At 40.1% G+C, this 24,472-nt stretch overlaps 1 protein-coding gene across 2 annotated transcripts; it reads left to right on the top strand.

Annotated features, from left to right (window-relative positions):
• Positions 1–1,012: 1,012 nt before the first annotated feature.
• Positions 1,013–22,782, top strand: ssh1a (slingshot protein phosphatase 1a). 2 transcript variants are annotated; one of them, XM_007559145.2, is made up of 15 exons: positions 1,013–1,252; positions 3,519–3,556; positions 10,598–10,698; positions 12,766–12,830; positions 13,175–13,296; positions 14,034–14,102; positions 14,310–14,375; positions 14,606–14,800; positions 14,933–15,026; positions 16,125–16,253; positions 16,460–16,506; positions 16,622–16,768; positions 17,608–17,808; positions 17,937–18,636; positions 19,846–22,782. In XM_007559145.2, exons 1-15 carry the CDS (start codon positions 1,172–1,174, stop codon positions 20,881–20,883), a joined length of 3,093 nt encoding a protein of 1,030 aa, XP_007559207.1. In that variant the 5' UTR covers positions 1,013–1,171; the 3' UTR covers positions 20,884–22,782. The 2 variants fall into 2 exon arrangements, with proteins under 2 accessions (XP_007559207.1, XP_007559208.1); XM_007559146.2 differs by lacking the exons at positions 1,013–1,252; positions 3,519–3,556 and adding an exon at positions 7,351–8,354.
• The last annotated feature ends 1,690 nt before the right edge of the window (positions 22,783–24,472 follow it).

Below are 24,472 nucleotides of genomic sequence, written 5' to 3'. Positions count from 1 at the left end.
CTATAAATAAATAAATTAATTAATTAATTAATTAGCAAATAAATAAATAAATAAATAAATAAATCTTTTTAGTTTTCTGTAGAAAAATATATATATCAGCACTCGGTGAAATATACTGCAATATATGTTGCATATATTTTTTGTGCTTGTATTTAATTGTGTGACTGCCACTTTACAAATAAACTTAAGATTTTTATTTACATTTCTGTAGCTGCACAAAATTTGGTGTAAAACTATTATAATGAAACAAGTCTCAAGTTTCCAAGCTGGAAATAACCTGTTCCATAATTTCTAGCAAATTATATATTGACTGAACTTGCACATGATGAAACATAATAGTCTCGTGTTAAGACCTATTCTCTTCATTTAATTTATATAGCAGCAATAAAATATCACAACAAAGGAATTTATTCAGTCATGTTTGTAGCAATGTTCTGTAAAATGATGCAATGCTGCACTTTGGGTAAACTCTTATCACAACAATCATAGTGTGATAAGATCAACGTCAAGTTAGACTTTTATTGTGTCTCAGAAACCAAATAAATTGAAAGAATCCCAAACTGAGGTACCAAAGCTAATAGGAATGAGAAAAGCTTGGACGTTAGGTAGAATTGTAATATTTATGCAACATAAATAAAAGTAACAAAAACCTGAAATAATGTACAGGTATTTATTTTAACACACTTCAATATTTTAGAGCATAAATGTTTTTATTTAGAACTGTTATGTTTCTTTATTGTGCTTGCTACTACTGTGCATTTTGACTTTTTTTATTCAGTTGTAGTAGTATCAGATTATTTTTATACTTGGATAAATTAGTTTTAAATACATTTTCATATTAAAACAAGCCTTAAAAACTACAATATGTCTGACAGCAATAAGTTGCATACCCAAGCATTACTTTTCATAGATATGTCGCTGTTATTTAGTAATGTCTGTCTTACTGTGTAACATAGTCCCATGGTAATACATAAAGCCTTGAAGGCAGCTCTTCCTGCACACACACTCACACATGCACACACCCACGCACACACACACTGAGTCCCATCCTGCAAGATAACACCCCTGTCTGCCTCCCTCCTGCACACTCCGTTAGCCCCGGCAGCTAGCTGCAGCTCTCCAGGCCACAGCGGCCGCCCCGGTGTCGGTGCAGCATCCGCAGCCCCCAGCCATGGCGTTGGTAACACTGCAGCGGTCCCCGACTCCGAGCGCCGCGTCCACCGCCAGCACAGCGACCACGACTGCGGGGGAGGTCAGTTTCGGCCCTTACGAGGGGGGGGAAGCTAAAGCGATGCTCCGGTGTGGTGGTCTGGCCGGGAAGCAGTGAGGATGAGGGGGATGTTGCTGGAGGAAGGGCCGCTGATTGAAGCTAAATTAGCACCGTTAGTTATGTTATGCTAGGCTTTATCACGTTATGCTAAGCTGTTAGCTATCAAACGCGTTCCTTACTTTCACTTAAAAATTAACCAGCATTGTGTAATAAGTCAGCATGTCATTATGCTGAAAGACAAAAAGTGTTAAATTCGTCTGTTACAATGTTGATATGTGCTAATGTAGGCTGAATATAATCCTTAATACCTTATGAATGATGGAGGCAGGAGCTAACCCTAACGTTAGCTGTTTATGACGTGACTGACTAATTTAATAATCTGGTTTTGTTTGCATCTTATTCATTTAAAAAAAGGATAACAGAATGTTGTTTACAAAGAAGTACATCTGACAAATGGAGCATTTCCTTGTTAAAATTTGAATTATACTATCTTGGCAGCTAATTTACAGGAAAAGTATTTTAATTTTAAATTTAAAAAAAGAAACATTGCTCTGGATACGCGTGTCGGTTTACAGTTTTATGAACTGCTGGTCATTTCCTCTGTGAGGAGTAGATTTCCGGACTGACACATTCTTTAAGAAAAAAATCAGATTACTTCTAACTTATATTGATCTACAGTAGTCATAATTGTATTTCGAGTTTCTTGTTTACTGGTCACTATGCTGAAAGTGTATTCCACTCATTTATCATTCACAATCAGGTTTCTTTACTATGTCCACGCACAGATAATAGTAGCCAGGTGAGGGCGCTATTTACTACTTACAAACACATGAGCTCACCTTGTTTTCCTCTGCACACAATCAGGAATGAATTTGCATTTGTTTAGAGCTGCTGATATGAAGACCATATTTTTGTGTCTGAGCTTTTCTTTGGGATAAATATTTATTGTCTCCCCAACCGCCAAAAAACTTTTTGCATATTACTGCTGCATGTTGAGGCTTTTACAACACTTGATCTGTCTCAGCATAGTTGCTTTTTAAAAATAGACCCTGCCTTGTGCAGGATTAGTTTTGTGTTGTCTGTGTACCTTGTTGCTGCTTTGAATGTTGTGCTCAGGTACGACAGAAAATGCTGAGTGAAATCTGCCGCAGCCATGATGTCATCTGTTCACGAGGGGGTGGGAGGGCTGGAGGAGCAACGCTGTGCAGGAGTGAAGGGAAAAAGAGCTTATGTAAACAGGCACATAGGGGGATGCCGCCATGAAGTGATGAGGCAGCTGAGACAATTTAACCTTTATGCACAGTAATGAAGACAAACGTAGTCATGCATTTTGTTTAGTGAATAATTGGATTTGTGCCCAGTAAGGCTCATGCATTTGTTACAAATACATATATACTGTTTCTCGCATTAAATAACCTTTTTTTTTTTTTTCAAATTAAGAGTACGTCCGTGTTAGATGGTTACAGTAAAATTCTGAAAGCGTCTTTGTCTTTTGCCATGCTGTTTAATAATAATAATAATAATAAACACAAAACTAGCAACATTTCCCATGTCTGTGCTTGAATTTGCTTGCAGGATCATGTTTGAAAGCAGTTAGTGTGTGACTCAAGTTCATCTTTTGGCCTAAAAGGACATTTCTCTCAATGCATTTGTGCAGTGTGATGAACACAGAACATTGTCACTAAATTCTGACTTATTGTTGGGCAAGTCTGTCAAATTTTGCTGAGAACACACCTAGAACATACAGGTTTACTCCAGATATATATTTTTATAAGATTTGTAGCTGCTGGCGTTAAGAGATCCAACTATAGCTATGAAAAGTTAAGACTTGGATTGAGGTTAAGATTCTCCGATTCAATGTGGGAAAAATGAGTTTCCAGAAATTATCAGCCATAAACATAAACAGCATTGTTTTATATAATTTTGTATTTAAATTTTACAATTTTACTCCTTAGTTTGATTTGCCAAATCATAACTAGATGATAACACTTTGACCATTTGACTTTTTCTGTCTCTTGATTAGAACATAGAGTATATATACACTCTCATTTGGACATTTTACCAAACCACAGTTTCTTTGTTGTGCCATCGCTTTTTAAATCTAAACAAAATCTTTACTACTCAAACTCATAGGTGGTTGAAAAGCCCACCACTCCGGATGAAGCATCTTTCCAACAGCGTAAAGTGTGTTTCACGATCATAGTTAAACCAGTTTACTATCACTCATTTCTTCTTATCTTCTCTGCAGGATTTCGGGAGTGACGACGAACGGCGAATAAATCAGAGGTATGTTTATCTTAAAGTGCAGCTACGCTTCTCTGTTGCATAGCGTTGAGCAAAGTCTTTCACATTTATTAAGCAGGTGTTATTTACAGACTACCAGCATCTGTACTTGACTCATGCTGTGAAATCGTGAGTGGCGGCAGACTCTCTGGCATCGGCAAATAGGAGCAAGTGTCGTAAAACACCTGTTTGTCTGTCTGCTTGGCACGTTTTGTCTTTTTAATTGCCAACTGCAACATTTGTGTTGCTTTCCCTGAAGGAATATATTGAATGGTGTGTGTTTGTTTGCTTTTTCACAGTTTTTTTGTTTTTTGTTTCTTTAAACAAACCATGTGTTTGTTACAGATTGACAACTAAGAATGAATAAGTTTAGAATATTTTACATTTTCTTTCATTGACTGAGTTGGGTGTTGCTGCAAATGTTGTTTGCTCCAAGCCGTATGTTTAGTATTTACATTCAGTGAGGAAAAATGTGCAACATTAAAACATTTACATAATGGCAAACCTGATGTATGCATCCTTCACATTTACTTGCAGTTCTGATCAACACAAAGTCTTTGTTTTTTGCAGTTGTGTACTCTCACCATAATGGTAAAATTCATACATAGTAACACTGAGTTAAATTATTTATGTTCTTCAACAAAAAACAAAACAAAACAAATTAGTAATTCAATTAATAGAACTAAAAATAATAATATAAAAAAAAACTCAGAGTAGAAATAAATGTAGCTTTAGTGTTTTAATGCTAACTTTATATTCAATTATTTGGTCCAAATTTAATGTTGCATCATAGCGATGGAACATTATTGTATCAATCAGACAAATTAAAATTTGAACTTTTATCTTTATTGCTTTAAATCATAAATCTTGATAAAATTGTTAAGCCACCCATTGCTAGCTCTGGCTTATGCTAACTTAGCAGTTAAAAGGCTAATTTTATTTTAAAGGGAGGGTATTATGTAAAGTCATCTACCCATCTACTGCCCAACCAGTGCAAACTCAGTTTTTCGGTTAATGGAAAAAGTCCAGCAGGTTTCTGACAAACCTGCATGTGTGTTGACCAAAATAATTGTACTTTTTTTTTTTTTTTTCACCATCGATCAGCTCTAGCAGATTTAATCACACAAGCCTCGCAACAAAACGCTGTAAAAATGAAAAATGTATTATGATGTAAATATTTGTTATAATTATGCAAAGCAAGTACAGTCAAGTTCAGTTGGTCACCACTGTAACCCTGCCTCTGCGGAGCAAACCCAGGGATTTAATTTCAATTCAGAGCTTATCAGGACAAAAGCTTCTTTAATAGCATGTCAGCCAAAAAAAACTAGTTGTCAAGAAGATAACAATGTGGGAGTTTATATGTCACTCACTTTGACAGGTCTTTTTCTCTTGTGAACAATGGCATGTCCTTTTATGAGCCCTATAACTCTACACACATTTATTCCTGTAAACTTTGCCTCAGAAGAAATGTGAACTGAGGGAAACTACATCATACAAGCTGTTCTGTTTGTTTTCCGTTATGCAACAGCCTATGGAATGTCCTCGGGTAACGCATGATCTATGCATGGTGCGAGTCCCGACTTGCGTCTAGTTTTTTGCCATTTTTGAAGGCTCTGTGAGCCCCGTTGAGTAATAAAACTAGCAGCAAATTGATGTTTATAGTATAAATGCATTAAGTTGATGCGTATTTGATGGACGTATTTAGCAGGGTGTGCCCATCTGACACACAACTCGAGAGGTAGCATCTGTTGATGGACAGCTGATGTTCTGCCAAATGGGGATGTTTGTGCTTGCTGGCTGACCTTAATGATGAACAACCAAGGTAGTTGATGAGGGCCAACATAAACTTTGTGCAGGTGCCTTTGGAAGTTAACCAAAGAATGATTTCATTCATCTGGCTTGTAAACTGAAAAAAATGGGCAAGGCACTTTAGTTCAAGGTTAAGGCCAGTGTCTTACTTTCAAGATTATTTGAAATATTGCCAAAGATTTTATGAATCAGGCAAAGATTGAATTTGGCTATTCTCCCTTGATCAGCTTTGATTGATGATTGTTAAGTCAAACACTGAAGTATCAGATTTTTTTTTCTGATTCAATAAATGCATCAAAACTAAGAACCTTCATTGTTTCCAGGTTGTGAACGTATCAATTAACAACAGGCAACTTAATGCGTTTTATTTTGAGTTTAGTGAAAATCAGATAGTTGTTTAGAGCTTATGCTTTGGTTCATAAAGAAGGATAATTTGATGCTACAGTCCCATGCAGAGATTGGGCTAAGTCATTATTTTGCATCTTATAAGTTGGTCTAAAGTCTCGAGTCAGATCCCTTCTAAATTTCGAGTTTCGAGCCACGTTGTATTTCATAATAAATATTAACCCAATGCAAACACAGTCTGATTTTTATGTTTCTGTCCTTTTAACTGTACTTTACTGAGTTTTTTTCTTTTACAATAATTGCAAAATATTTTTGCACGACTATAATTGCATAACAATTTCCAAACAGAGATAATGAGAACACATAAGTCGTCTGGTCACGCTTGCCTATGACTTTCCACGCTTCTATTTTTTTGTGCTTTGTTTTTCAAAAAAGCAAAACAGTTTTTCTGTTTTAGTGAAGATGAGACTGTTTAGAACAAAACTTGATTTCAAGTTTGGTTCAGTTGCATTTCTTTTTTCCCTGCCTTGTTATACTTTCTGTAAACAAGTCAGATTATCACAGGTATTTTCCCTTGTGATGCTCAATTTCAATTTCTTCTTGCCTCTGCTCTGGAGTTTTAATAGATGTTTTAAATTTAGGGATTCTTGATTAATTTGAAAATAATGACTATTGTAAAATTTTATGGAAATTATTCAGCTTAATGTTAGTTCAGACACACTTTTTGTTTATTCTGGAGCATATCAACTATTTTCAAGTCCGAGTTGAGCTACATGTGTTCATCATCTTGACTCTAGCGTCCTGTAAATTTGTGACTCCAATTCCAATTGGTCAATATTAACGGTGCACAAAGGTAAAAGAAATGTACAGAAACTGCAGCAGAAGTACCTCATATTGATCACATTTTTTTGTTTTTCTCCTGTATTTTTCCTCGGTACGTTCATGATGTCATTTTTCTTGCTCGGGCCCATCATCTGATACCTGAGGTGGTTGCTCACTTCTGCACCCCTCCCTTTATTTTCTGAGAAAAGTGTCAGTGAGAAAAATGCTGGTGTTATGCAACGGAGAGCCTCCAGAGGGGTTTATTTTTTTCTTTTTTCTCTCCCCTCATTGTGCTGCTGTGTGTGAAACATGACTAAACCAGCCTGGTAACGGCTTCTGAGTGGCCTCTTTAAAGAGTAACTCGGAGCAGCTGTCTCACACGTTCACCCAGCAACTCAAGGTGGTGGCTTAGAGGACATCTGGTCCCGTTTTGCCCCGTCCAGATCCATCTGGATGCCTACAAAGCAACAAACCCCGCTCTAACGCAGAGCTACGTCATCACCTATACCAAATTCTTCTGAAGCTGGACCTTAGTTTTACGGGGAAGTTGCTTTGTGCTTCAGGAGGGAAATGAAAAGCTGCCCGAAGTTTTGAATGAACGTTACTGAACCTCTGCTAATGTGTACAGTGCTCTGTAAGTCATTGACATGATGTTGCTCAGAAAAAAAGTTGAGTTGGAGGTCTGTCTTGTTATCAGGATCTCATTATAGCATATTTGTCTGACTTTATTCATTATATTTATATAAATACAATTACTTTTTGCAATACTTTGCACATCTAAAAAATATTCTGCAGTGTTTGGGGACAAATGGGACATAAAAGGTATGTCCTCCTTAACCGGCTATAATCTCTAATAATCTCTAATAATCTCAGACGGCATGTTTGATGGCATGTGAGTGAGTGACAACTAGCACCAGGCACTTGAAGGAAAGAGATAATCCTTCCCCCTATAAGCTCGTCTATAATGAGATTTGGGGGTTTTGGGACAATGCCAGTTCTTCTCAGTGCCTGCTCCACCTTTTGCTTGACTTCTGCTGAGACACTACCACGAAGTTCGAAGACCCCTGATGTGGTTTTCAGTATTAGATGTCCAATTTGGATTATTTTTGGCAAAACCAAGAGGGTTTGTAGTGAAAAAAGAGGCATAAAGATTGGCTTTTGTTAAGTTTTTTTTTCCACAACTGTTTTTGAAAATGGCATTCTTCCCTTGCCTTAGGGGAAAGCCTTTACTTTACCTCGTTCAGATTTTGAACTGAAATTTAGGGAACCTTGGAAGGCAAGGTCCCACTGATGGGAAGAGGCATCCACCTCCTGAGCTATTCTTAGCTTTTAGATTCTTGCTCTCTGACTTCTCTACGCTACAGAAAGATTGTGACAGAGACAAGACATACTGAGGGACTTAAGGAGACGGGCCATGTGCGCCTGAGGCACCGGGTGGAGGCTGCAGTGCGTCCCTGCAGGCAAGCGGGCTGACTCACAAACAGAGACGCTCTGATGAAGGGGAGGAGGAAGAGGCGATCGGGGGGAGGGGCCTCTGAACAGACGGCGCTGCTTTGCTGAGCAGCCCAGATGAGTTCAGGCTGTCAGGCAGTCTGTCACTCAAAACCGCTGGGACCGAACTGAAGCTGTAATTACTCCTCTTTTCTCCTCCTCAACTGTTTCTGGATGTGGATGCAGAGGCATTAACTGGGTACCAGGCAGACCTAGGTGACACTCCGGGGAGCAGGATGCATCTGGTCGTGGAGCCCTTTCAGGAGGCCGTGATGAAGATGCTACCTTATTTTGTGGAGAATGCCGTTTTGACCCAGAATGAGATAAACCGCATGTGAGTGTTGATGGGGTTTTTGGAGAAATGCAGATCGCCTTGTAAATTAACGAAATGTTCGACAGCTTCAGGAGCAGTTACCGTTTGATTATTACCCATGTTTTTAACTTTTTACCTGAAAGTTCTCACTCTTTAGCAGAAGTTGTAGGTGTGTTAATGGTGAGCAGGTTTTCTGTTAAAGTCTGGACTTCCTTTGACAGTAGATGTATTTTTAGCCCCAGCATTTGTGGAGAAGCTGATAGCAGGGGAAGAGCAGAGCTTAGGCTGTTTGGTTGGGACGTCTGTAGTTGGACAGCTTGTGATTTAAAACATAAAAACGGGTTTCACAATTTCAAGTCTAGAAAAGTGAACAATTATTAGCCTGAATTTGGACAGGATCTCGGTTTGGCAAGGCGGCTGCCTCGGTCCTGTTCTTGCTTCAGCAACTAGACCCTCCATCATAAACATCAAACGTAGAACAGAGTAAGGCCATAAATGTACTAAAGTGACACAATAGCTCTCGTTGAAAGTTGTCCACCCTCGTGCCTTGTCACGGTTTTCTTCTCCTTTTTTTGCAGCTCTGGGGGTGGTGCACAAAATGAAACTCATTGTTCCCACATAATGTTCAGTTTGGTTCAGGCCATTTAGCTGCATGTGGGGTTTGATTGTTGGACCAAAACGACAGGAAGATTAGTCAGATTTCTCCTGGAGATCTACGGAGCGATGCATCGGAACGTTTTCAGAATGACTACTTCGTGAAAAGTCAAACTCGGTGCGGTCAGAACGTCTAACCAATTTAAATATTAGTCAAAGGCAACACAAGTAAACACAAAATTCAGCTTTTAAATGAAGATGCTTATTATTAAGGGAGAAAAATCCAAACCTACATGGCTCTTGTGTGAAAAAGTGATTGGCTCTTAAACGTAATAACTGATTGCACCACCCTCACCATATTAAAGAATAGAAACAGCCTTTATTGTTTGTTAGCGGGAACATTTAGGTGTAACATCAGCATCAGATAGCTTCACACAACACATTCCAACAGTAATAATATACTGTTAAAGATTATTAAATAAAAATACTGTGCAGTGATCAGGAATAAAAAATGGTCTTCTCTAATCCATGGGATGTGCAGCTGAGTCGCATGACTTAAAAAAACAAACAAACTAATTGTGCAGGTATTTTAAACATTAGCAACATCAACTGCAATCAAGTGTTTGTACGCAGTTGGTAAGTAGCACTGCTGCCTTGTAGCTAGAAGGTCCTGGGTTCAAATCCCTGGCTGGTGTCTCTCTGCATGGAACAAAAGACTGCTTGATTGCAATATTTGATACATTTCCAGTGTTGTGCCTCAATTCTGTGCTCATAAATTCAGATATGCTTAAACTGAAGGAGAGTGGTGGGGAAGTCATGACGATGAGACAGAAAGGAGTGAAGGAAACCAATCGCAATCGTCACTCCGGTGTCATCATTTATAATGAAATGTTTTAGCTTTCCCCTGAATGTTAATAAAAAGAGCCGGCTTTTTCTGTATGGGCTCTTTTAGCCTCCATCAACACACAGTGATGTCATGGCAGCAGCATTTACAGACGGGTTTGTCTTCAGCACATGTAAGGATTTGTTTTGATTTTGTCACTCGTCGGTTTTGTACTTTCCCGATGATGACCTGGTTTGCCAGACTGCACACGTTGAATACGCGGAACATGAGTTCCACCCTGCTGTCAGGTAGATTTACGGATATGTTCACATTTCTCTCCATTAAATTCAAGTGAGTGAACTCAGCCTGAGGAAAACATCTCATTGTTTTTTGTTTTTTTTTATTAGAGCTCCTCACATGCACTTGAGGCCTATTCAAAAAAAGTGAAAGAACTGTAGTTGGGTCAGTGTTCAGGTCCTCGCTGCGTTAGACCCAGCCGGCAAAGACCTGACAAGTCAAATCAGAGTGAGAAGCCCATGCAGCAGAAAGAAGATAGATAAGCACTCTGTTCAAAGCATCAATCCTGAGGTCGGCCTCTGTAACGTGGCAGCTTGGCTTCTCCTCTCAGCTGTTGAGTGAATTGGCCAGAAGCAGACGGCCGTGATTTACGATTGTCTCGTTGGCTCCATCGAACTGAACAAAACAATCCTGCAAAATGTTGCTTCCCTCCACCCCCCCTCGTTGTTTCATTTGTTTGCTCATTATGCACATTACCCTGAATCATGGAGTCTGACTTGCAGTTTCTCTGTTTTTAAAATTCATTTTTGTTTTTTTGTTTTTTTGGCAGTTTGAGCGAGAGCTTCTTCATGGTGAAAGGCGCCGCTCTCTTCTTGCAGCAAGGAAGCAGTCAGCAAGGCCAAAAAGCACATCCTCCTCACAAACATGCAGGTGAGAATGAAACATGTTTTCTGTGTTAATCGCTCAGCTTGATCCTCCGTCGTCCCGGTGAACGAGGAGTTCGGCTGTGGCGCTCCTTAGCATTGCAGCAGATGTTTGTAGCAGGGGTGAGAAGGATGGCGGCTGCGTCGTTGATAAGCATGTTCCAGACCCGTAGCTTAGGCAGATTAGAGCTTAAATCCAGCGTATGGTAGCACCGTTAGAGGAACCTCTGTGGACGGTTTAAAGAGGGCCCGACCGTTTGTGGAGCCTCACGTGTTTTCTTCTCTTCTTATAAACTCAGGATTCATAACATTTATTCCAGCAGTACCAGAGTAGCAATCCTAGTGTGTAATTTAGAGATTTGTTTTTCTTCCACTGTAACCCTGGAAGAGAAGTTACCTTTGTAAAAGAATAAACCTGTTGTGAAGTGGCTTATGTGGCTTATTGCGTTGACCGAAGTCAGTCTGAATGGCCAGTATCCGTAAAGGTTTTCTTTTTGAAAGCCACAATCGCTCCTTTAAAGACACAAAGCCTACCTGCCAGCGTGCATTCATGATGGGAATTCACCATGAGCCAACAGCACATCTGCTGCCAAGTCATTTGGCAAACCGTGACTGCTCCTGGCAACTTTGACCGTATTTACTGGCCACTTTGTAAGGTAGCTCACATATCTGCCAGACGTTCTGTGTCGTCAGGAACTTTTGCCAGGGGAAATAGCTGTGTCATTTCTCAGGAACTGTGGTATTTAACCCAGAAGTGGGAGACAGGAAGGTTGACCTATAGAGAGTTCTTCAATAAGGGCTTTCTTGTTCTAAGACCTGCTACCTCACCATCTGTAACTTAAAGTTCGTCATTGAACATCTACGCGACAGACCCTGCTAGTGCAAACATGTCTCTCTGGTTCCTCTGGGTATTTATCCCAGCTGGGCACAACCTGGACACATTTGGCATTTTATGTGAAAATGGAAATAGAAGCTGCGTGAATAAATGTGAACATCTCTCTTTAGCAAAAACGTAGCATTTTCAGAAATCTTTAAACATGTTCAGCATCAAGATTAAAACATTTAAACTTGAACTTAATTGAGCTCTTCCTATGAAAAAGAAGTGAACGATATGGTTGCAGGAATTGCTTTTGTTTTGATCAGGCACAGAGGGCCATGCTAGAGATGCACCAGTGACAGTTTTGTGGACAATTCGTAATTTTTCTCTTTAAGATTGATAATGGTGAATATGTTTTGTTCTGGTGTTCCTGCCTTGTGCAGTCTGTCTCTGTGATGTAAATGCTGTGCATTTATATCACAGTCATTTTACTTGTTGTGACACAAATTTTGCAATGATGATTTGCAGTGAAGTGTTGTGCAGCTTTCTGCACTTTGTCTTGAATTACAAATATTTCTATCTTAAATTTGTACAGTTGTTCATTCATTTATTTCTGTATGGCTTATTAAATTAACTATAGCTTTAATATTTTAATCTTGTTATTTAAGTTTACTTTGTGTAATAAAGCGAAATCACAGCATGATTAAAATATTAATATCTTAACAGCCAGTGACCATGTATAGATTTATTAGGTGTAGGATGAGATGGTCAGCAGAATAATAAACCTGTTACTCTTGTTTACCCTCCATGGTTGTACATCTTTATCATCGTTTTACCAGCTGTGACATATTCCAAAGTTTTTTTTTTTTTACTTGCAGTCATTTGTTGTTTCTGCTGGTTCACCTTGTTTCGTTGCCAGCTGTCAAAGGGAGCAGGAACGGGAGGAGAACGGACAAAGACAAGTTCTTGAGTTCAGATTTTGTGGTTGATAAAGTTCACCTCGTAAAGTCGGGACGCTCCTTTCGGTTTAGTTAACATGTGACTTGATTCCCGTTGAAATTGAATTAATTATCGATCGGAATTCACTGAACGTGTTAAATGCTGTTTTTAAAAATCAGCAGACTTTAGTTAATGATTAGAAAAGCTTTTTACTTTATAAGTTCATAATATCTACAGCGTACAATCAACTCCCATTGTTGCTTACTGATGTTAATTTATAATAACTGACTCCAAACTCTCTCCTTCCTTCCTGGACAGGTGAACTACCTCAGCACCTGCAGGTGATGATAAACATTCTCCGCTCAGAGGACAGAATCAAACTGGTGAGAGACATCAGAAACAAAAACAAGATGGTGACTATAAGATCATTTTAACAAGCAGGTTGCAATTTATTGTGCACTTTGTTGCTTATTTGGTCTGTGTTATGAGGGTGTTGAAGAGTAATGCATGGTGTCTTCGGTAAGAGAGATGAAATTACGTTTTTATATCCATCAATTATGCATTTGGACACACTACTTTTTTTCACCTTTGATTTCTTATTTAAACCTTCTGTCTTCTTTTTCTACAACAGTCATTGCAGTCACTGTGTTTTCGTTTTGCTGTGTTCATAAATTAAACAGGAAACTTGGGAGTAACCTACCTGTTGACCTGCCTGTTCCTTTTGCAGGCAGTGCGCCTGGAGAGCGCGTGGTCGGATCGGGTGCGGTACATGGTGGTGGTGTACACCAGCGGGCGACAGGACACGGAGGAGAACATCCTTCTGGGAATCGACTTCACCAACAAAGACTGGTACAAATGCGCTCGGTTTCTTGGGTTTTGCTCCGAGTCGTTTTCTTGGTGTCACTCACCAAAAGTGATTAGTCTTAAAAAGTTAGAAGTATGGAATTCCATTTCATTATTGCTTTTGTCTAGATAAAGATTGGGCTATTTAACGACAGCTTTAGTGACCTTTAGACCCTCTTAGATCAGAGTTATAATCTGGATTTGTGTTTTTTGTGGTTTTTAACCTGGGTCGCGTCTATATTTCTTTAAAATAAGATGATAAAAGAAACTGTCGAATCAGAACCTCACAATAGGGTTGAGTTGTTTTGTGAAACATACAGATAGTGTTACACAAGTAGTAAGTGTTTTTTTTTTTGTAATCGGAGAACCAGAACAAAACAGAAATTTGAGTCTGGAAAATTTGTTGAGAATTTTCAAATGGAAAATTTGCACAAACCACAGTTGTAAATACTGAACTGCATGGAAATGTCATTCTGAGTCTGTTTACAACATTCAGATTCTGTGTTCGTCTTTGTTTTTGTCCAACAGGTTATGTTCACTGAACTAATATAGGGGCTAGAAATGTATAACCGTTTTATTCTCAGTTTCGAGTTTCTTGTCAGTGAGCGTAATCTTATTTTAGTCACTTAGACTAATGTTTGCAAAAAGAAAATCTTAAACATGTAGTTTCTTATTTATTCAGTTCTTAGACTCTTATGTCAGTATTCCTAAAATGTGTTTTTTTTTGTGTGTGTTTATGCCAGTAAAAGCTGTTCAATCGGCATGGTGCTACCTCTTTGGAGCGATACAAAGATCCATCTGGATGGAGACGGGTGAGCTATTTAAATCTCCCTGTGAGAAAGAACAGGGGACACAACTACAGCATTGTTTTTTGTTTTGTTTTTTTTTTTTGTTTTTTTTTTCAGATTTTTACCAAATCCTGCACCAATTCTCTGACACCTCAGATGAATTTGATTCACACAAAGCAGCAACTCTCTCCACACTCAGTCAGTCTCCCATCTGTTTTGTCTGCTCCTCAGGGGCTTCACTGTGAACACAGCGGGTCGGACTCATGTTTTCAAGCCCGTGTCGGTGCAGGCTATGTGGTGAGTAATGATTAACCTGTTGAGTCACCGTGGTTGTCTGCTGGCAGTTTACCTGTAATGGAATAGCACAGTAATTCCCCTGACAACCAGTCAGATGGGCTGCATGGGAAATAAGTGTGCCACCTGCTGGCGGGAGAACGTACCTGCGTCCTTTTTGTCAACTCCTGAACACTTCAGTGCTTTTGTATATTCTAAAAACAGAATCTTCATTTGTGTGATCAATGATTTAGGTCGGCGTTGCAGGTGCTGCACAAGGCCTGTGAGGTGTCGCGCAGGTTTAACTACTTCCCTGGAGGCATGGCTCTCACCTGGATGGGATACTATGAGAGCTGCATCGCTTCTGAGCAGAGCTGCATCAACGAGTGGAACGCCATGAAGGACTTAGAAACCACGCGGCCAGACTCACCCATCATGTTTGTCGACAAGTGAGGAAACTCTGTTTACCTTAGCAGCACCTCTCTTAGTGAATACTTCAACGATTTAATTGAAGTGTTCTCTGATTTGCACATTTTCTGTGCGTTGCGGTTCAGATTGTTATGATGCTGTTTTATTTCTAGGCCTTCGGAGAGGGAAAGGACGGAGTGCCTTATTAAATCCAAACTAAGAAGCATCATGACCTCCCAGGACCTTGAGAACGTCACCTGCAAACAGGTAAGAGCGTAAATGTTAGGAGGGGAATAAAAAAAAAAAATCTCATGCCAAAGAGTCTCTCATTTACACCCCGGATGACTTAAGATGCTGAATTTTGCATCCTTTCTGCAGCTTCCAGTTTGAAGCTCAAAGTACTGATGAGATGCGTCAAAATTGAATTACTTAATTATCCTGTTTACAGATGATTTAAAATGCAGTTTGAGTCTCTGGCTTCTTAAACGTCTTTAAAAACCAGGTGATTGTTTTGGTCTGTAGACTTAACTTGTCCCTGTGTTTGTCAGTTATTCAAAATCAATCAGTTTTTGATATTTATAACCTTTACAGTATTTGTGGAACATTTGACTGGTACTTTTTTTTTTAGTTAATATAGGATCATTGTTGAAACAGCTGTGCATAAAGAAGTCAAACCTGCACATAATCAACCTCTGAATATTCTGCTCAGTATAAATGTAGAAGGAAACATTACTAGGCATTTAAAGACTTGAGCTCCTAAGTTAGTTTAAGCTTCATTGACTCATTTCATATCGCAATTGCTAAATTTGGAGCCAATCTAAGGTTCTGTTTTTGATTTGTTTCTTTTGGTTTAGATCATTATTGTACATGCATCATTTCTGGGTTTTAGTTTAATGACTAAAATAGATTTGCTTCCTTGTTTATTCACAATTTTTCTTACTACACATCAAACATCCTATAGAACAATATTTTCACCCCTATACTTAGAGAATATATTTTTTTTTATTAAATAAAACTTAAATAAACAATCTTATTGTGTAATTCTAATTTAACATCTTGCCACAGTGACAACTTCTGGAGTTTTATCCTGATGTTACATTCCCTGTTTCTTTTTTGGTTAAACCATCTGCTTACTTGCTTCTGAGCTGAAGGTTTTGTTTTGCCTTTTTTTGTTTGATGTTTGGCTGATTTATCTGAAAGTTTTATTCTCTCAGATTGTGACACATAACACATCTGTCATGCTTTGGAGGCAGACGAAATTAAAACCTTGGAGCTTCCTCGGCACTGTAGGCAGAATTTATACGTTTTATGTCATAAAACCATTGAGACAGAAACAAAGGCATTCCGTTTTCTTTTTTCTTTCAGATCCGAACTGAGCTGGAGCAGCACATGAACTGCAACTTGAAAGAATACAAGGAGTTCATTGACAATGAGATGCTGCTGATCCTCGGCCAGATGGACAAAGCCACTCTCATTTTTGACCACGTCTACTTGGTGAGCGACGTTAATCTCTCCTCTGCCGTCACAAAAAATGTCGTCTGGACTTGTTGATGCAAATGCTCAATTTCCTTTATGGTCAAGAAACAGATTTCTGTTTAATTAATCTTCCTGGTGAAACAATTGTCGTGAGGAGCAAAACAACCTTAAACGGAGCTAAAACGTGCTCAGACTAAACAGAGCTTTCTCTCATTTATTTTTAGGGATCTGAATGGAATGCGTCTAATTTGGAGGAGCTGCAGGAGACGGGGTGATTTGTTTTAGATTATCCGGGAACTAAGATAACCACAGGCAACACATATTTTTATTACAATCTAAGCGAGAAGGAATGCTGGTGATAAGTTAGCGCTTTGTTTCTTCTCCAGGGTGGGCTACATCCTCAACGTTACTAGGGAGATCGACAACTTCTTCCCAGGGACGTTCTGTTATCACAACATCCGCGTTTACGACGAAGACGCCACGGATCTCCTCGCTCACTGGAACGACACGTACAACTTCATCATGAAAGCAAAGTGAGTCGCAGAATTTTCTATATAATATTTGATAACTCTTTGCTGTCGACGTGTAAACGGCCTCCGTTTTTGGGTGGTGGGATCCAACGATGAAGCTCTCCTTTTAGAAATAAAAATGTATATTTTATTTTAAACAGATCAAGATAAATTCTCAAATTACTCAACTTATAGCTTTAAAACTTACCGGCAAAAGAAACCAGAACACAGGAGAAAAAAAAGGAGCTGCTGCTGCAGTGGGAGCTGAATGTTTTTTAAAGGTGTGTTCAGGGACAGCTCGTACATCAAAATTACCCCAAAGTGAGGCAGACATTTTTTATTTTCAAATACCAGCGTGGTCTTATTTTATAAACTCTTAAATGATAACCTTGACTGTTTTTCAGGTGGTTTCTTATTGTTATATAAGGTATCCAAGTATTGGGTATACCTGATTACCCTTAATATAAATAACCAAACCAAGTTACTAGCCATTATTTGATGTTATGAAACATAATAAAACGTAACTATTTTCACAATTTAATTTGAAAATTACTTGTTTACTGCTGTAGAAAGTAAAAAAAAAAAAAGATTTGCTTCACTTGATTGAAGTGTACTAAAAAAACATACTGACCATCAAAATCTGGAAGAACCAGAAGACAGAGCTGTTTTCCATGAGTGCCTCTAAATCCTGGGAAGTTTTTTTTTTTTTTTTATCCATCATCATCTGTTTTCCTACTTTATCTACTTTTTAAAGTCAGTTTAAAAGACAAATGTGATTGTCAACAAATGGGCCGGTTTCGTCTTGTTTTAAGCAGTGACATACATACATATCACACGGATGTACGTGTAATTCTCACCCTCAGAAAGAACGACTCCAAGTGTCTTGTCCACTGTAAGATGGGCGTCAGTCGCTCTGCCTCCACCGTCATTGCTTACGCCATGAAGGAGTACGGCTGGTCTCTGGAGAAAGCGTACAACTTTGTGAAGCAGAAGAGGAACATCACACGACCCAACGCAGGTTTCATGAGGCAGCTGGCAGAGTATGAGGGCATTTTAGATGCCAGGTACGCTCATTCACTCCTTACACGTCTTAAGCGTTGCCAACTACCTGTACTTTTGAAATTAACTTTTTATTTTTGTTATGTGTCCTCCTCTTGTGCTCGGTGGGATTTTCTGCTCCCCCCCCCACAAGCAAACAGCGGCACAACAAGCTGTGGCACCCGGACGCAGACTGCGAGATGGCCGAGGGCCAGCAGGGTCTGGCTCAGTTCTGTGGCGGAGAGGACGGAGGGGATCCCACCGCAGACCCAGGGATGTCTCCCTGCTGTGAGGAGGGGTCCTCCAACAAAGGCGCCGCCTGCTCATCGCCATGCAGGACTGTCGCTCTCAACATCGACCCCGCCTACAACAACTACTACTTCCGCCGGCTCTCCGACTCGGCCCTCGACAGCGAGCCGTCGACGCCTGTGCGTGGCCCTCCTCTTCTCGGCATGGAGAAAGTCTTCATAGAAATCGAGGACGTGGAGAGAGACGCCCTGCTGGACGACGAGGCTTTCCACGGGCGGGAAGGCCTGCCACTCCCTCACTTTGGACCCACAGCAGAGGGCACCGCCGCCCAGACCTGCAGCCGGGGGCCCGAACCCCTGGAGGAGCTGCGGCTGAGGCTGGAGTTCAGCACAGTGGAGGAGGAGAACGAGGAGGACGTGCAAAAGGAGGAGGCCGAGATGGAGGTGTTGATGCAGCCAGACGACAGAGGGGGAGGCGAGGGAGACGGCGGCGAGACTCAGGATGTAGAGGTCGAGGGCGATGCGGAGGGGATCGGGATGGATCTGGCATCCCTTAACGACAATTCAAACAACAACAATCATTTGAGCCTTCTACAAAACCACAAGGTAAGTTTGAGGAATATTTTAATGACAACTGTGGTTAGCCTAAAATTACGTTTATCACAAAATTTGAATATTAAATAAACCAAATACAGAAATATGCTGTTCGCAGAGTTCCAAAACCAGAAGTACAGAACACATACAAGAGTCATGACGGACAAGTTCCTACTAGAGCTGCACTATATTAATACATAATTAATACATATTACAATGATGACAATATTGGAAAATATTACCAAGACGAGATCAGTTGCAGTATGTGCTTATTTTCTTCTTTCTCATTTGTGCTTCCATCCCTCTGCAGTCTTTAGCATTTTGGGTAAAGTCTTTGTGTCTGGTTTGAGCATCTCCTGTTGTGAGACTCTGTCCAAGTTAATATTACGCTAGCAGGTGAAATGCAGCTTCATATGGATAAATTAGCCAACAGTCATTGCACTCCAGATTGTCCTTTGTGATATGAATATTGCTCGTACTGATATTGGCGATGACAATGTAGTTGCGATATTTTATGCATCCTTAGTTCCTACATAGTTTTTAAAAGTCTGGAAAAATAAGGGGTTTTATTTGACCTTTTTTTTTTTTAGATTTGACCAAGAATGGGAAACGGAAATTTAAATATTTAAATATGGAAATTATTTATAGTTCTCATCAATTATCTAAATGACTTAAATGTAATAATGCTTCATGAATTAAATTTGCTTTATATCTAAATATAATTTTCTATCTTTTTATCACATTACACTGTGCTTTTGATATCTTTCCCATTAGTATTTTGGTTTTTGATTTTAACTGATTGACTCACTCTGCGTTTCTTGGGGTGGAGAGATTTTTGCAAATAAAATATGGCACCAAAGATCGTAAAGCAAAAATCCCCCCCTTAATGAATCAACTTTTATTGTGGAATACCGCAATCCCTATGGGTAAATATAAAATGTACCATTTTTGAACTAGAGCTGGTTTAGGCCAGATGTCAAAAACATTGATGTAGTGTTGGAAAGTAATTATTTTTAAAATTAAAATTGCGCAGGAACCTCGCAATGGTAATATTCTGCTTTTAGAGGCTTTAACACAATAATCAATATTACCAGGAATTAACAACTATATAGCATCACTCTGTTTGTAATGAATCTATATAAATTATAAATCAGAATTTATTCAGAGGTTTCTGTCTGACCAGTGTTTTCATCAGACGCGTTTTATCTTGTCTTTATTTAGGACACATCTTCCTCCTTCCTTCTTCAGAGAGATGCTTCTCTGGTGTCTGGGTCTCATCAGAAAGAGCGTTCTTCTTCTCCATCTTCTGAGCTTCGCCTTACCGCCCGCCCTCCTTCTGAAGTCCAAAGTGCTTCATCGCGTCGTTCTCAAACGTCTACTGAAGGCGTTTCGTCTTCAACGGGACTTCTGAGCCCCTGTGGTCCTCAGTGTGACTGTGCCAACTGTGCAACCTCTGCCACTGCCCTGCCGTCCTCAGAGGCACAGCGGTCGGCGGAGGCCCAGGACGGCAGCCATTTGCTTCAAGACGGCCCGTCTGAGTCTGCCTCGGATGTTCTCCCTGAGCTGATGAGAGCCGATTTTGAGGGAGAGACGCCCGCAGTGGCTTGTTACCTTGGCCAACAGCAGGAGAGCCTCTTGCAGCTGCGTCGGTCTGGCCTGGTCCGGCGTCGGGCAGAGAGGCTTGAGAGGCTTTCGGGAATGTCCCTGCAGGAATGCCAGAAGTCTAAGATGTGTCCGTCTCACAGCGAGGAAAAGGAGGAGTTCTCCAGCTTTACCGGGGATTTCGCTAAAACTTCAACCCCGTGCCAAGTGCGGTTAGAGCCACTGGTAGTGCCGCTGACCAACGAGGCCTTGTTGGGGGTGGTGGGTTCAGGGCTCCTCACGCCCACCTCCTCCCCTCACGGCTCCACGCTGACACGGAGCTCCAGCAGCGACAGCCTGCGCAGCGTGCGGGGGAAACCCGGCCTCGTGCGTCAGAGGGCGCAGGAGATCGAGACGCGCTTGCGGCTGGCAGGCCTGACCGTGCCCTCCAGGCTGAAGCGCTCCAACTCGCTGGCCAAGTTGGGAAGCCTCAACCTCTCCTCCGATGACCTGTGTTCAGCCTGTTCTTCAGACGCAGGGACGCTGCTTCTCCTCTCGCTGTCCCCTGAGCCGGACCAGGGCTTGGAGTGGAACTCTCCAACCGCCTCGTCGTTGTCCAGACCCAGCAAGAACCTGCTCACTCCAGAAAGAGCACTTCCAGGGGAGCCCAGGAGCTGACAAATCAAGTGGGACTCCTACATTTGTGAGCTCCACTCACCTTCCCTCCTGTCGCGCCGTGTGGTTGTGGAGGGTTGCACCCATTCCAGAGAGAAGCGAGTCGAAACTGAGCAAGCGCAAACACAATGCCAACTCTTACACAAGGAGGCCACAATGTTTCTCAAACTGCTGTTCATAGCGATCAAAGTCATACTGCTGTATCTGACAAACCTGTTAAGCCATCAGATCACCTCTAACTCTGAATCACAGACAAACAAGTGCCTTACCCAAGAGACCTGAGGCACAGATCTGTGTGACAGATTGCATGCTGAGACGGTACGAGGTGCTCTGCGACCTTTAACCTGGTTTCCAGCGGCTCCTACTTTACCTTTACCTGTCAGGTACAAAGTTATAGCCTGCATTGATGAACTTGAATTCCTCAACGAGCTTCACAGAAACTGAGAGTTTGGTTTGGTGAAAGCAGAGTTGTTTTGACAACAATTTTTTTTATTTTTTTTTTAAAGATTACCTCGTGTTGCATTCAGTGAGTTCCTGTCCTTAATATTTCAGGATTTTTGAAGTGAGATTCTGCAGTAAGGTTTTAAAATATTAAAAGCAGTTAATATTTTACTTCTAGTAGAAATGGTAACTCTGTCGGAGTCTTGGTGTAATACGTTGCACTGTTACGGCAAGTATTACTCATACTCCTGGCATTTAGGCAAAAATCACTTGATAGGAAATTAGACATTTTTAAAAGAATAAAAAAAACGATTCTATCTATTTATATGTTGCAATGGATTTATGCCATTCTCGATAATCGGTTGAAATTTTAGTAGGCCTCCAGCATTCAAATCCTTATAATAATTGCTGACCAGCTTTTTGCATGTTTCTGGGCTTTTTTTAAGGTTTTAATTTTTCCAAGTTTTCAGTACTTGGTCTTAAATTTAATTTTGTCATGTCTAATAATCACATTTAAATCATTATGGTCATAAAACGTTTTAAATTTAAACTTACAGAAACCTTGTGTCTTTCATGTTGGGGGTTATTAGCAGGAAATTGAGATAGGAGGCGGTGTGCCACAATGAGCTTCCCCATGAAACAAGTACTAAGAACGCAACATATAACGCATGTTTATTCAGAGACGGCAGAAGCAGAGTAAAAACCAAAATATATATATAATATGCAGTTTTGGCAATCAGACAATTATCCTGACTGGAAACCTTTAAATACTCTGTTCTCAGTAGTTGTTTTGCACAGGAAGCTCACTGGTGGCGCGCATCCTCTTACCTCTGTTCACTGCGACGTGAACATGGCTTCTGTGTTGATAACCACCCGATGCAAACAAGAAAACAGTTTAAAGTTTTATCAGTTTTATAAACTGCTTTGATGTTCTTGATACCGGAATTTTTTAAAGAGAATAAAATATTGTTGGTTTGGCCTCCGGGACCGTCTAAACTGGATTTATATGAAATGAACAGAACCTCACTTCAAAAATCCTGAACTAGTCCTTTAATTGGACTTCTTTCACTAATGCTTGGTTAGAGTGAGGATATTGTTTTGTTTTGTTTTTTTTAAACTAATGTGTAATATATTAATTACACTTGCGTATGAGTGAGTGAATGGGAGTGGGAAGAGAAACAACCGTTGCCAGAGGCATACTTGCTGTTTTCCAACAAACAGAACAGAATCTTTTCTGAGTTTGTTGTTCCTTTTGCACTGCTTTTTGTTACCGAGTCGATTCTGGCGAGCTATCTTCCAAAATAACATTGGAGTAATGTTATTAACCTCATCATTTCCTATATTGTATAATATTTTGGAGGGAGCGTAGTGACGAGAAGTCACGCAGCATGGCTTGAGATCAAAATAAAAATGGCTAGTGTGAGAGTCGGATCTCACATTTGTGTGGACATTTCTGACATTAAAAAAAACAACAAAAAAAACAGTGTAAACACTACCTGTAAGCATTCTCTGGCTTAAATTCAGTTAAAAGTGCTGCCAATGTCTTTAAGCTCATTTGTGCTTTTCGAAGTGTGGGAGACCAAAGTTATTTTTTGCCGTCTTAGCAAATTGAAAGCTGTACGAAACATGTGAATCCTAATGTCAATCGCGTACATATTTAAAAGCTGTCACCTCTTTTTTGCACCTTTCGGAGTAGTCAAAGAGAATCTGAGGAGTCGCGGGGCTCATAGCTGTTAGGCTTTTATGCTCATATCATCAGTGAGTTTTAAAGCTTTTGTGACGATGTTCACACTAGGTTACTTCACAGTTTTGTAACCTTTTTCTTTTTTTATATTGTAATTATGCAGTAATTTTTGTACTGTGCATTGCTGTAGTTTGAATGCATATTGCACTTTTTATGTTGGTAAGAAAATAATGTACTGTATGTGCTAATTATGAAAATAAAATCCTCTTTTACATAATTTACCCCGAATCTTGTTTCGTTATTTTTGTTTTCTTCACACACAAATCTGAAGCTACTGTGTAGCAGCCATAGATTTGAATGGAGTTTCGAGTGAGAGTGCCACAGGTCTTTCTACTGTTTGAGATGCTGAGGGATCCTTGAGGTTTAGACATTTAACAGCTTTAACTGGTTGATTTTATACTGAATGTGGTTTTCATTGTTTGAATACTTTTTATTTATTTCCTTGTGCATATCATTTTTGTGTAATATTGGGTAAATGGCATGCCAGCCATCATTCTTACAATAGCCTTGTCGCCACGAGTCGGTCACAATCAGGACGCAGTTTTAAGGATGAATTGCAATGTCAGTTTTCCGCCATATTGTTTTATGACCTAAGCCTGTTTTAAACTTTTCCACAGCTTTCTCCCTGAGCTGCCTGCTGCGCTGCTCTGCCTTTACGAAGCTCTGCCTAATAAATCTCTGAGGCCCTACCAAATCACGCGCAGATGGGCTCCATTTACTAATTACTCGTTTTGTGAAACCAGTTGTTTGCTGCGTTTTTCGGTGTCAAGAGTACAGAGGGCTAAACACAAATGCACACCACACTTTTCAGATTTTTATTTGTAAAAATAGAAACCCACCTCTCGTTTTACTCTCATCACGCCATGACGCTCTATGGTTGTGTTGGTCTTAATAAGTAACATCCCCACAAAGTATTGCAAAATTTGTGGTCATGATGTGAAAAAGGGTTAAAAAGGAAAAAAGTATGGGCTCCATACTGTAGCGTGAGGACCCTGAATTACATCGTGGTGCCCTCATCTGTGTGTTTTGGCAGGGGGATCATTGTCTAACAGCCAGGTTACATAACATTTGGCTTTCCATTACTCTTTGCATGACATCAGTGAATTACTGAAGTTAAATGTGTCCTGGGTCTAAATGGCTGCAGTTCTGGATGCAACAGGGGACCAAAGAGGCAGAGATGTTGTTTAGTGCCGTTTGTTATGGAGTGCTGTGAGCACAGGCATAAATCCTTCCCAAGACTGCATTTTAAATGGATGTCTGGAAATGCTGCGTGTACGTTGGAAAACACGCTGTAACCATCTAAGTTATTACCTGCAGGAGTATATTTAACCTGCTTTTAATCAATAATCTTAAAATAACGCGGTTGCTTGAGTTAGTTTTACTCTAAATGAGGTGACCTCTTCAACT

Source organism: Poecilia formosa, unplaced genomic scaffold (assembly GCF_000485575.1).
Source record: "Poecilia formosa unplaced genomic scaffold, Poecilia_formosa-5.1.2 Scaffold103, whole genome shotgun sequence".
Taxonomy (NCBI): Eukaryota; Metazoa; Chordata; class Actinopteri; order Cyprinodontiformes; family Poeciliidae; genus Poecilia; species Poecilia formosa.
This window is presented reverse-complemented; position numbering and strand designations above follow the sequence as displayed.

What these genes read in the sequence shown, in the direction of transcription:
- ssh1a (XM_007559145.2), top strand. Translation starts at nt 1,172, where the DNA reads ATGGCGTTGGTAACACTGCAGCGGTCCCCGACTCCGAGCGCCGCGTCC. An exon ending in CCCATCATGTTTGTCGACAA is followed by an intron (nt 14,801 to 14,932) that starts GTGAGGAAACTC and finishes TTTTATTTCTAG; the next exon opens with GCCTTCGGAGAGGGAAAGGA. An exon ending in GAGGAGCTGCAGGAGACGGG is followed by an intron (nt 16,507 to 16,621) that starts GTGATTTGTTTT and finishes TTTCTTCTCCAG; the next exon opens with GGTGGGCTACATCCTCAACG.